Consider the following 14145-nt stretch of genomic DNA (forward strand, 5'->3'; position numbering starts at 1 on the left):
GGTACTGTTCTTGGCATGCTCTTCTACACTCCTCATTGAACCAGGGTTAATAAGAACATAAGAATTAGGAACAGGAGTAGGCCATATGGCCCCTTGAGCCTGCTCTGCCATTCAATAAGATTATGGCTGATCTTCGACCTCAACTCCACTTTGGGGTAGAGGATTCCAAAGATTCACAGCCCTCTGAGTGAAGAAATTCCTCCTCATCTCAGTCTTAAATGGCCGACCCCTTATCCTGAGACTATGCCCCCTAGGTGTAGTCTCTCCAGTCAGGGGAAAACAACCTCTCAGCATCTACCCTGTCAATCCCCCTCAGAATCTTATATATTTCAATGAGATCACCTCTCATTCTTCTAAACACCAGAAAGTATAGGCCCAATCTTCTCAATCTCTCCTCATAGGGCAACCCTCTCATCCAGGAATAAATCTAGTGAACCTTCGTTGCACTGCCTCGGTAGTCCCCTGGCTTGCTGGCACTGCTAGAATGAGGGTTATACCAGGCCATGAGGTTACAGATTGTGGTAACATAGACTTCTGCTGCTGCTGCTGCTGATAGCCCACAGCGCCTCATGGATGCCCAGTTTTGAGCTGTTAGATCTGTTCTGATCTATCCCATTTAGCACAGTTGTAGTGCTGCACAACACGATGGACTTCATCTCCACAAGAACTGTGCGGTGATCACTCCTACCAATACTGTCATGGACAGATTGGTGAGGGCAAGGTTAAGTAGGTTTTCCCTCGCGTTGGTTCTGTCACCACCTGCCGCAAGCCCAGTCTTGTAGCTATGTTGCTCTGGACGCCACCCAGAGTACATTCTGTACCCTTGCTGCCCTCAATGTTTCTTCCAAGTGGTGTTCAACATGGAGGAGTACTGATTCATCAGCTGAGGGAGGACAGTAGGAGGTAATCAGCAGGAGATTTCCTTTCCCATGTTTGATGTGATGCCATGAGACTTCATGGTGTCTGGAGTCAATGTGGAGGAATCCCAGGGCCACTCCCCCCCTACTGCATACCACTGTGCCGCTACCTCTGGTGGGTCTGTCTTGCCGGTGGGACAGAACATACCCAGGAATGGTGATGGAGGAGTCTGGGACATTGGCTGAAGGGTATGATTCTGTGAGTATGACCATCAGGCTGTTGCTTGACTAGTCTGTGGGACAGCTCTCCCAATTTTGACACAAGTCCCCAGATGTTAGTGAGGAAGACTTTGCAGGGTTGACTGGGCTGGATGTGCCTTTGTCGTGTCCGAATCCGATGCCTAATCTTAATGGCTGAACAGGCCTAATGGACTAAATGGCCTACTCTTGTTCCTATGTTCCATGCACTCTCATTTTTGTTAATGGTCCCTTATGTGGAACCTTATCGAATGCCTTCTGGAAGTCCATATAAATAACACCCACAGACACTCCCTTATCTACCATGTTAGTTTCCTCCTCAAAAGATTCAATTAAATATGACTTACCGTTCGAAATCCATGCTGGCTCTCTCTGAACAGTTCATATTTGTCCAACTGCTCAGTCACTCTGTCCATAATAGATTCTAGTAACTTCCCCACAACAGACCTTAGTCTAATAGGCCTATAATTTACATCGAGCCTACGGCACAGAAACAGGCTATTCGGCCCAACTGGTCAATGCCGGCGTTTATGCACCACATGAGCCTCCTCCCACCCCTCTTCTAACCCTATCAGAATATCCTTCTATAATAAAAACAGAAAATGCTGGAAACACTCAGCAGGTCAGGCAGCATCTGTGGAGAGAGAAACATAGAGTTAACGTTTCAGGTCAATGACCTCTTGTCAGAACTGGAAAAAGCTGGAGATGGAACAGGTTTTTAAGCAAGTGCGGCGGCAGGGGCGTATCCTTCTGTTATTTTCTCCCTAACATACTTATCTAGCTTCCCCTTAAATGCATCTATGCTATTTGCCTCAACTACTCCTTGTGTTGGTGAGTTCCACATTCTCACCACTCTTTGGGTAAAGAAGTTTCTCCTGAATTCCCTATGGGATTTATTAGTGACTATCTTATATTTATGACCCCTAGGTTTTGAATCCCATACAAGTTGAAACATCATCTCTACATCTCCCCTAGCGAACCCCTTCATCATCTTAAAGACCTCTCTCAGGTTACCTATCAGCCTTCTCTTTTCTAGTGTACAAGATTATGATGGGTTTGGATAGGCTAGATGGGGAAAGGCTGTTCCCACTAGTTGATAGTACAAGGGCTAGGGGACACAGATTTAAGATTTTGGGCAAGAGATATAGGGGGGACGTGAGGGAAAACTTTTTTACGCAGCGAGTGGTGATGACCTGGAACTCGCTGCCGAAGGAAGTGGTGGAAGCGGAGACACTCAGGGGAGGGGGGGGGGGAAATTCAGTTGTTTGCGCTTCCCGTTAGCGCCTTAAGAGGACGCCAATTGGGGCGCAAAGCAACTAGCGCCCGGGCGCGGCGATGTTTGCGCCGCTCGTGAAATTAACTAGACATTTTGCGGCGGTGCTAAACACTACCGCCACGATCTCCTGCGCCGGCAGATCGTGACATCAGTCGAGTGCGCAACGCCCCGTTAGTGCCCCGGACCGGACATTGAGTGGCACCCCATGCCTTACCGCCTGCCGCTAGCAACGACAGGTTGAGAGGAGCGTTTTGCTGTCAAAAAGGAACTGGGGGAGCGCTATTTAAAGGCGACCGCTTCCTGCCTTTTTTTGCCGGTGACATTTTTGCACCACATATTCTGTGAGAGAGAGAGAGAGAGACTTCTGGAGAGATTCAACGCTGTGTGAAGGAGTTTTGAGTACTGAGCAGCACTTTGCAGGTTCATTTTGATTTGCCCTTCCTTGCTTCGCCAGCACTCTGAGGTAGCTCCTCGGCCTTTGCGCCTTAAGACAGGTGTGCAGCGCCTGATTTAACGCTCCAATCACCTCCAGGGGCGATAAAAGCCAAGTTTGCTGTCGGAGGCGATATTTAGCGCCAGGCGCTAAACTTTGCGCACGGCCGATAATGGCGCCCCAAACGGGGCGATACTGAATTTTTCCCCCTCAATGTTTTCAAGGGGAGACTGGATAGGCACTTGAGGGAAATAAACTTGCAGGGCTACGGGGATAGAGCGGGGGAATGGGACTGACTGGATTGCTCTACAGAGAGCCGGCACGGACTCGATGGGCTGAATGGTCTCCTTCTGTGCCGTTATGACTCTGACTCTATAACTATGCCTAATGAATAAGGTCAGAGCATGCGGAGTATGGGGACAATTAGCAGAATGGCTAGATAGCTGGCTGAAAGACAGAAAGCAGCGTAAGGGTAAAGGGTAGCTATTTATAAGTGACAGTAGGTGGGAAGTGGGGTCCCACAAGGATCAATGCTGGGACCACTGTTCATAATTTATATTAACGATTTGGACTTTGGAATTAAAAACACAATTTCTAAATTTGCGGACGACACCAAATTGGGAGGGATAATCAACACTGAGGAGGACTGCAACAAATTACAAGAAGACATTAATAAACTTGAAGAATAGGCATACCCTGGATTATTACCTGAGCCACGAGCAAATTGGCATAGGGTCAATAGGATCAGGGAGATGAATGCGTGGCTCAAAGATTGGTGTGGGAGAAGTTGGTTTCAATTCGTGGGGCACTGGCACCAGTACTGGGGAAAGAGAGAGCTATTCTGTTGGGACGGACTACACCTGAACCATGCTGGGACCAGAGTTCCAGCGAATCAAATAACTAGGAAGGTAAATAGGGCTTTAAACTAAATAAGGGACGGGGGAGGGTTCCGGTGGAGAGAAATTTAGAATGCTGAAGAGAAACGACAAGGAAGCAGTGCAGGAAAGTGATTGGGGTAAGGATAACCAGATTGTGTCAGGAAGGGACAGAGTGTACAAACAAAGGAGTGCACTAACAAATAGGGTCCGGGTAAGAACAAATGGTAATAAGACAAATAGGGCCATAGTACAAAAAAATGTTAAGATGTCTAAAAATGTTAAAAGGACAAACCTAAAGGCACTGTATCTGAATGCACGAAGCATTCGTAATAAGGTAGATGAATTAGCGCAAATAAATGTAAACGGATACGATATAATTGCAATTACGGAGACATGGCTTCAGGGTGACCAAGGCTGGGAGCTGAATATCCAAGGATATTCGATATTTAGGAAGGGCAGGCAAAAAGGAAAAGGAGGTGGGGTAGCGTTGTTAGTAAAAGATGAAATCAGAGCAATAGTGAGAAAGGATATTGGCTCAGAAAATCAAGATGTAGAATCAGTCTGGGTGGAGCTAAAAAGCACCAAGGGGCAGAAAACATTGGTGGGAGTTGTCGATAGGCCTCCAAACAGTAGTGGTAATGTAGGGGATGGCATCAAACAGGAAATTAGAGATGCATGTAACAAGGGTACTACAGTAATCATGGGAGACTTTAATCTGCATACTGGCCAAACCAAATTAGCAATAATACTGTGGAGGATGAATTCCTGGAGTGTGTACGAGATGGTTTTTTAGACCAGTACGTTGAGGAGCCAACTAGGGAACAGGCTATCCTAGATTGGGTATTGTGGAATGAGAAGGGGTTAATTCATAATCATCTTGTGCGGGGTCCTTTTGGGAAGATTGATAGAATTCTTCATTAAGATGGAAAGTGAACAAGTCCAATCTGAAACTAGGATCCTAAATCTAAACAAAGGAAACTACGATGGTATGAGGAGTGAGCTGATAGATTGGGGAGCTTCATTAAAAGACATGACGGTGGATAGGCAATGGCTAACATTTAAGGAACGAATGCATGAATTGCAACAGTTATACATTCCTGGCGCAAAAACACAAAAGGAAAAGCAGCCCAACCATGGCTAGCAAAAGAAATTAAGGATAATATTAGATCCAAAGAGGAGTCATATAAAGTTGCTAGAAAAAGTAGCAAGCCTGAGGATTGGGAGCAGTTTAGAGTTCAGCAAAAAAGGACCAAGAGATTGATTAAGAGGGGAAAAATAGAGTATGAGAGTGAACTTGCAAGGAACATAAAAGTGGACTGTAAAAGCTTCTACAAGTATGTAAAAAGAAAAAGATTAGTGAAGACAAATGTAGGTCCCTTACAGTCAGAAACGGGAGAATTTATAATGGGGAACAAGGAAATGGCAGAGCAATTAAACAAATACTTTGGTTCTGTCTTCACTGAAGAGGACACAAATAACGTCCCAGAAATGCTAGGGAACCAAGGGTCTAGTGAGAAGGAGGAATTAAAGGAAATTAGTATTAGTAAAAAAATAGTGCTGGAGAAATTAATGGGACTGAAAACCGATAAATCCCCAGGGCCTGATAATCTGCAACCCAGAGTACTGAAAGAGGTGGCCATGGAAATAGTGGATGCATTGGTTGTCATCTTCCAAAATTCTATAGATTATGGCACAGTTCCGGCAGATTGGAGGATGGAAAATGTAACCCCACTATTTAAAAAAGGAGGGGGAAAGAAAACCGGGAACTACAGATCGGTTAGCCTAACTTCAGTAGTAGGGAAAATGCTAGAGTCTATTATAAAGGATGTGATAACAGAACACTTCGAAAATATCAACGGGATTAGACAAAGTCAACATGGATTTGTGAAAGGGAAATCATGTTTGACAAACCTACTGGAGTTTTTTGAGGATGTAACTGGTAGAATAGATAAGAGAAAACCAGTGGATGTGGTGTACAGTATTTGGATTTTCAGAAGGCCTTTGATAATATCCCACATGGGATTGGGGGTAATATACTGGCACAGATTGAAAATTGGTTAACAGACAGGAAACATAGAATAGGAATAAATGGGTCTCTTTCGGGGTGGTAGGCGGTGACTAGTGGGGTATCACAGGGATCAGTGCTTGAGCCCCAGCTATTCACAATATATATCAGTGATTTGGATGAGGGAACTAAATGTAATATTTCCAAGTTTGCTGACATGAAACTAGGTGGGATTGTGAGTTGTGAGGAGGATGCAAAGAGGCTTTAAGGTGATTTAGTCAAGTTGAGTGAGTGGGCAAATACATGGCAGATGCAGTATAATGTGGATAAATGTGAAGTTATCCACTTCGGTAGGAAAAACAGAAAGGTAGAGTATTATTTAAATGGTGATAGATTGGGAAATGCTGATGTACAAAGGGATCTGGGTGTCCTTGTACACCAGTCACTGAAAGCAAACATGCAGGTGCAGCAAGCAGTTAGGAAGACAAATGGTATGTTGGCCTTCATTGCAAGAGGATTTGAGTACAGGAGCAAGGATGTCTTACTACAGTTATACAGGGCCTTGGTGAGACCACACCTGGAGTACTGTGTGCAGTTTTGGTCTCCTTACCTAAGAAAGGATATACTTACCATAGAGGGAGTGCAGCGAAAGTTCACCAGACTGATTCCTGGGATGGCAGGACTGTCGTATGAGGAGATATTGGGTCGACTAGGCCTGTATTCACTAGAGTTTAGAAGAATGAGAGGGGATCTCATTGAAACGTATAAAATTCTGACAGGGCTAGGCAGACTGGATGCAGGGAGGATGTTTCCCATGGATGGGGGATCTAGAATGAGGGGTCACAGTCTCAGGATATGGGGTAGGACATTTAGGACTGAGATGAGGAGAAATTTCTTCACTCAGAGGGTGGTGAACCTGTGGAATTCTCTACCACAGAAGGCGGTGGAGGCCGAGTCACTGAATATATTTAAGAAGGAGATAGATAGATTTCTAGACACAAAAGGCATCAAGGGGTATGGGGAGAGAGCGGGAATATGGTATTGCGATAGAGGATCAGCCATGATCATATTGAATGGCAGAGCAGGCTCGAAGGGCCGAATGGCCTACTCCTGCTCCTATTTCTCTATATTTCTATGTTTCTATATAATTGGCAAATGAAGTTCAACACAGACAGGTGTGAGGTATTACATGTTGATGAGAAAAATAAGGAGGTCACATATTACTTGGAAAATAAGCATCTAAATGGGGTCTGGGAGTACAAAAACACAAATCACTAAAAGTTGCGATGCAGGTCAATAAGGCCATTACAAAAGCAAACCAAGCACTAGGGTTTATTTCTAGAGGGATAGAATTGAAAAGTAGAGAAGTTATGCTAAACTTCTATCGAACCTTGGTTAGACCACACTCGGAGTACTGCGTACAGTTCTGGTCACCATATTATAAAAAGGATATAGAGGCACTGGAGAGGGTGCAGAGGAGATTTACAAGGATGATACCAGAACTGCAAGATTATACATACCAGGAAAGGATGAACAGGCTGGGTCTCTTTTCTCTTGAAAAAAGAAGGCTGGGGGGGACCTTATAGAAGCCATTAAAATTATGAAAGGTTTTGATAGAGTATACACAGAGAGTGTTTTCACTTGTGGGGAAGAGCAAAACTAGAGGCCATCAATATAAGATAGTCACCAAAAAAATCAAATAGGGAATTTAGAAGAAACGCCTTTACCGAAAGAGTGGTGAGAATGTGGAACTCGCTACCACAGGGAGTGGTTGAGGCGAATAGTATAGATGCATTTAAGGCAGTGGTTGGCAAAATTTGGCCCGCCAGTTCATTCTATCCGGCCTGGTGGATAGGACAGAAATAGAACGTGAGCCAGAGTTAGTCTGAGTTGAGTCATGGCTGCTCATCTCGATGACTCTTTTACTGAAAAAGAGACATGCACTGCATCTTTCCTCTCCCGGTACCCAGAGTATGACGGCAGGGGGGCTCTCATCGCCATCTTAGATACGGGAGTGGATCTCAGAGCACAAGGACTCCAGGTAATGGCACGCGATTGTAGTTCAGGCCTTGCGAAGCCTCTGGCTCCCGTACTCAGAACACTAAAAAGAGAGCACCTCTCGTGTGGGAGGCCCCACAGACTCGAGCTGCTCTGCCAAACAACCACGTAGACTTTCAGTACAGCATTTAATCAATTGATCATTTCATTCATTTAGTAAAGGAAGATTTTACACTACATCTTGTGTATTTAAGGTAGTATCTGACTACTATCTGAATTTGTTTATAAATTATTGGGAGGGTAGAAGCGGGAGTTATGATCAACACTGCAAGTTGGCCTGTTTCAAATTTACCAATTTAACACTTGGCTCTTACCAAAGTGCACGGTCCCTTTAAATTTGCTGCACAGTATCTCTTCAAGCGGCAGGAGCCGGTGAGCGGCCTGCGGGGGACCTCGCAATTGGTGTGCGGCCGTGCAACTTAGGGGGAACATTGGTGTGTGGTCCTCAACAGCTCACCAAAACTTGTTAAGTGGCCGTCCAGCCTAAATAATTGCCCACCCCGATTTAAGGGGAAGCTAGATAAGCATATGAGGGAGAAGGGAATAGAGGGTTCTGCTGATAGATTTAGATGAGGAAAGACAGGAGGAGGCTCAAGTGGAGCATAAACGCCGGCATGGACTGGTTGGGTCGAATGGCCTGTTTCTGTGCTGTACATCCGATGTAAGCTGGGATTGTTCTCCTTAGAGCAGTGAAGGTTAAGGGGATATTTGATAGGGTCTTCAAAATCATGAAGGGTTTTGATAGAGCAAATAAGGAGAAACTGTTTCCACTGGCAGGAAGGTCAGTAACCAAAGGACACAGATTTAAGGTGATTAGCAAAAAAATAGAGGGGAGATGAGATTTTATTTTTACGCAGCGAGTTGTTGTGATCTGGAATGCGCTGATGAAAGGGCAGTGGAAGTAGATTCAATTGTAACTTTCAAAAGGGAATTGAATAAATGCCTGAAGGGGAAAAATTTGCAGGGCTATAGGGAAAGAGTAGAGGAGTGGGACTAATTGGAGAGCTCTTTCGAAGAGCTGGCACGGGCCGAATGACCTCCTTTTATTCTCTCACCGTGCAATCTGTCTCTCTTATTTCCAAAATCTGATGGCTCACTCTGCGTGTATTTCGGTGTAAAGGGGTTACTTATTGTTTTTCCCAGGTACACTTTTGCAGTGACAGGCAATGGCCTTGCCAGCCAGCTCAACAACCCAGCTGTAAAAGTGGACATCACCAAACCAGATATGGTGATTCGTCGGCAGATCATGGTGCTGCGGACAATGACTAATAAAGTGAAGAACGCTTATAATGGAAATGATGTGACCTTCCATGATACAAGTAAGTTGCTTTGCCCAGTAACAGCAACAATAACTTGTATTTATATAGCGCCTTTAATGTAGTAAAACATCCCAAGGTGCTTCACAGGAGTATTATAAGACAAAAAAAATTGACAGCAAGCCACATAAGAAGAAATTAGGGCAGATGACCAAAAGCTTGGTCAAAGAGGTAGGTTTTAAGGAGCGTCTTAAAGGAGGAAAGAGAGACGGAGAGAAGTAAGAACTACACTTTTCCTCATCATGCTTTTTTTTATACAGTCAAACGTTAAGGATCCGCTTGTTTATTGGCGATGGGGCAGCAATGTAATAAAATGAGAATTTTTCACCTGTCAAGCCAATTGATGCGAGATAAGAGTGTTGTTTCCAGTTATCAAGTGTTAAGGCATGCTGCTGTGCAAGGAATGCAGCAATTACATGCCACCTTCCCATTGTTGATTAAGGTTTTAAAACTATTGACATTTTGTCAGCCTAATCTCTTCAAAGAAATTGCTTCAACTTCAAAGGGAGAAAAATCCTTAAACACAAAAGTGCTTCTGTTTATGTTCATGCTCCTGTACCAGAAACTCTTGAAGATTTTGCTTAGAGAATCTCAAATGGTGAAACCAGCTAGATGTGGTGTAATATAGCAAAATACTGCAGATGCTGGAAATCCGAAATAACAACAGAAAATGCTGGAAAAACTCAGCAGGCCAGGCAACATCCGTGGAGAGAAATTAGAGTCAACGTTTCGGGTCAAAACCCTTTGTCAAGACTTGACAAAGGGTCTTGACAAAGGGTTTTGACCCGAAACGTTGACTCTTAATTTCTCTCCACGGATGTTGCCTGGCCTGCTGAGTTTTTCCAGCATTTTCTGTTGTTATTTTAGGTGTGGTGTAAATTGTTCATTGTGCTGTTCAGGATTTTGCCCGTGTTCTTGCTCCTGACAATCGTGGCATTTGAAAATAAATCGGTTCACGGTGAGGGGTGACCTAATAGAGGTCTTTAAAATTATGAAACATTTTGATAGAGTGGATACAGAGAGAATGTTTCCACTTGTGGGGAAGAGCATATCTAAAGGCCATCAATATAAGATAGTCACCAAGAAATGCAATCGGGAATTCAGAAGAAACTTCTTTACCCAGAGAGTGGTGAGAATGTGGAACTCGCTACCACAGGGAGTGGTTGAAGTGAATAGTATGGATGCATTTAAAGGGAGGCTGGACAAGCATATGAGGGAGAAGGGAATAGAGGGTTATGCTGATTGATTTAGATGAGGAAAGACGGGAGGAGGCTCGAGTGGAGCATAAACACTGGCATGGACTGGTTGGACCGAGGTGCCGTATATCCTGTGTAATCCTATGTAAGTTGGTCTACTGCTACGATCTTTGCGATGTCTGGTGAGATGTAGTGAGCATTCTACGTGTGCTCCAAGAAACTATTTGCTGTGATTGGAGTTAATTGTTGCCCCGGGCCAGACTGCCTCGGTGTAGCAAACAATATGACCTTGGTTTCAGATTTTAAGCGATGCACTCTGCTTACAACCATCCACCCGTTCACTGGGGAATAAGCCATCAGAGAAAGGCAGAACTATAATGAATATAAAAGTTAACTGTGGCTAAATCATTCACATTGAAATTGAATTGAGGCTTTTGACAGAAACAAATGGGGCTCTGAAGGAATATGTGGAAGCTTTAGAAAGGCAATCAAACCCAGTGCAATACATGCAAAATATAGTCTTCATACTGAGGGAGTCTCTGGGTGACGGTGAAGTGGCCCTGACTTAGTTAGCGGCAAAGAGAGGCTGTGTTATCATCTAGGAAAACCCAGAGTGGATAACTCCTGGAGATATGTGACTTTATTAATTGCGGCAGAAACGGTAGGGTAGGGTATGGTGGCCTAATGGTTATGGTACTGGACTAACAACCAAACCAAAAGGTTGTGAATTGAAATTCCACCATGGCAATTTGTGAGATTGAATTCAATTTTTTAAAAATGACCGTGAAACTGCTGGATTGTTGGTTCGCTCTCCTTTAGGGAAGGGAACCTGCCACCCCTACTCAGTCTGTCCTCCATGTGACTCCAGTTCACACTGTGTGGTTGACTCTTAATGTCTTCTGGGAATCTAGGGATGGGCAATAAATGCAGTCTTGCGAGTGTCGCCCACATGCCAAGAACAAATCTTAAAAATAGCACTCTGGTGAGGATTGGATTTATTCTGCCATTTCACTGTTCTGGCAGATTTCAACCATTGCAGATTGTATGCTTCAGATTGTGTTTGACCTTTTAATCTCAACAATTTTATATATGTGGGAGGACAGCTAGGAAAAATAATTTTAATTGTTCTGTTTTGCCTTTAGGTGATGAAAGCAGCGGCGAAGAAAGTGGAAGTGGCTGCTTTGGGTTGGATTGTCACTTGGAGTTTGATTTCACTAGCACTGATGCTCCTGTGCTCAAAGGACCAATAGGGCCCAAGATTGCTCCCAATGATTCTGCTTGCAGCAACGGCCCCTCTCAACTAATTCTACTTATTACCTGCTTGGTGATGGTTTTACAGCAACAGTTGAGATAATCACACAAGGTGCAGAGAAGAGTCTTTGCACGTGGCTTTTTTAAAAAAAAGAAACTATTCTCACTTATACCATCTGGTGACTTTGCCTTTAATTTTCAATTTTTTTAAGGTCTCGACAATGATGTATGGTTGCTGCTTCAAATGTATTCAGATTACCATTGGCACCACTGTATCTATGTCATTCTGCTTAATTACACGATCCACCCACGTGAACACAGGGCATTCACACTTTAACATGTGGACCCCAAGGTAAATGCAGACCTGTAGTTAGTGAATCCTGTAATACATTTTTAAAATAATTATCTAATTTTACCATGTTAAAGAAACCAGGACCGTGTGCAAGAACATACATGCCTGTATTCAACAAATAATGTCATGGTGAATATCTGTACAGAAGCAAGCTTATTTATCTTGAAATCACTTGGAATAATGCTGCACCTATTGATGCATAAAAGTAACTGTGTTATGTAGTTAAGGTTTTTAATATCTGCTAGACACCTGGTATAATTTTAGCTAGTTATTTTGGTTATATATAGTTGCACTGTGATTAGAGCTGTGACTGGTGAACCCTTTCTTAAAACAAAATGTTGCATGGCTTTTGGACATTGTTTTACAAGTGTTGGAAAGAGGCTGCAGCACAGGCACCAGAACTGGACCCAATGTTAATGGTGCTTGACGTGTAGGACAATTGGATTTTTTTACTAGAGATAAATCTGGAAGTTAAATATTGAAATTGATGACGTGCTGTATCTGCTCATGTGTTTACCGCCTCCCTGAGCTGCTTCCTACAGCTCGACAGCCTGTAGCATCCTCCTGGGATTTATTCCCAGCTATAAAGTTTGAACGCCATATTTGTCCTGTTTTGATTCCCGCTTTCATTGTAATGTTAATTATATTTTTATATCAGAATTTTAACTACTTGTAATTGCTAGCTCAGGGTCAATACATTGTTTTCTAAAATTCTGTTCTGTAATTGTGACAGATTTTTCAGTCGACAGAAGACTGAGTGATACATATTTGCCGTTTCTAAATCATCCTGGGGGTTCTCATTTATTTGCAGCAACTGGTAATTAAGTTTAAAATAGTGATTTTTCCGGGAAAATAGATTGTATATAGCTGAGCCACTGCTGAATGCGTAGCTGAGCTAGCTGAAGGTGTTGTAAAGTTTGCTGTTCCTTTTAGACGAGGTAGAATTTAGTTTTGGCTTTCTGTAATATCCTATAGGATATATGGCACAGAAACAGGCCATTCAGCCCATGCCAGCGTTTATGCTCCACTCGAGTCTCCTCCCGTCTTTCCTCATCTAAATCTATCAGCCTAACCCTCTATTCCCTTCTCCCTCATATGCTTGTCTAGCCTCCCCTTAAATGCATCTATACTTTTCGCTTCAACCACTCCCTGTGGCAGCGAGTTTCACATTCTCACCACTCTTTGGGTAAAGAAGTTTCTTCTGAATTCCCTGTTGGATTTCTTGGTGACTATCTTACATTGATGGTCTCTAGTCTTCCCCACAAGTGGAAACATTCTCTCTGTATCCACTCTCAAAACCTTTCATAATTTTAAAGACCTCTATTAGGTCACTCCTCAGACTTTTTTCAAGAGAAAAAGAGACCCAGCCTGTTCATCCTTTCCTGATATGTATACCCTCACATTTCTGGTATCATCCTTGTAAATCTTCTCTGCACCCTCTCCAGTGCCTCTGTATCCTTTTTATAATATGGCGACCAGAACTGTACGCAGTACTCGAAGTGTGGTCTAACCAAGGTTCGATACAGGTTTAGCATAACTTCCCTACTTTTCAATTCTATATCTCCAGAAATAAACCCTAGTGCTTGGTTTGCTTTTTTTTATGTCCTTGCTAACCTGTGTCGCAGCAAAGTAACAGCATGGTTCTGAGGGACGGCCAACTCTCCAACTGCCCACTGGCTCATGTGCTTATCTCTCAAGACAAACTTGTAAATTCTGCTTTCAGTCATCTTGCAAAAGCCTATTCTAATTCCAGAATTTATATTTTATTGTTCAGACTAATCATTTTACTAATTATTGATTTGTTAGTTTGGTTTTAAACAAAAAGTTCAAAATGTCCTTGATGTAAGTTGTGAAACATTTACAGCGATCGGCGTTTTATTGATGGTACAGAACCTGTACAGTGGCAAACATCATTATGGAATTCAACCGATTCTTGAGTAAATATGTGTGAATATCAAATTTGAGTGTTTGAGTTATTGTTCTAAAACCACAGAACCCACATCTAGAATATACACAGGTTTAATCTGTAGCCCCATTGGATATTTCAAAAGCAAAATACTGCAGCTGCTGGAAATCTGAAATAAAAACAGAAAATGCTGGAAATACTTAGCAGGTCAGGCAGCATCTGTGGAGCGAGAACCAGAGTTAACGTTTCAGGTCAATGACCCTTCGTCAGAACTGGAAAAAGCTGGAGATGTAACAGGTTTTAAGCAAGTGTTGGGGCAGGAAAAGGGGGTGGGGAGGAAAGAACAAAAGGGAAGGTCT

The 14145-nt window shown here is 43.3% G+C and overlaps 1 protein-coding gene across 2 annotated transcripts in view; it reads left to right on the forward strand.

Annotated features, from left to right (window-relative positions):
* Positions 1–13839, forward strand: part of LOC147083130 (glypican-6-like) — a 90553-nt gene extending 76714 nt beyond the window's left edge. For both annotated transcript variants that reach the window (XM_085980248.1, XM_085980247.1), the window contains 2 exons: positions 8909–9084; positions 11420–13839. In XM_085980248.1, coding sequence (XP_085836374.1) covers positions 8909–9084; positions 11420–11631 — 388 coding nt within the window. In that variant the 3' untranslated portion in view covers positions 11632–13839. The remainder of the gene's footprint in view (positions 1–8908; positions 9085–11419) is intronic.
* Positions 13840–14145: the final 306 nt, after the last annotated feature.

Source organism: Somniosus microcephalus, unplaced genomic scaffold, assembly GCF_052327205.1.
Source record: "Somniosus microcephalus isolate GS21.2 unplaced genomic scaffold, FLI_Smic_1.0 scaffold78, whole genome shotgun sequence".
Classification (NCBI taxonomy): Eukaryota; Metazoa; Chordata; class Chondrichthyes; order Squaliformes; family Somniosidae; genus Somniosus; species Somniosus microcephalus.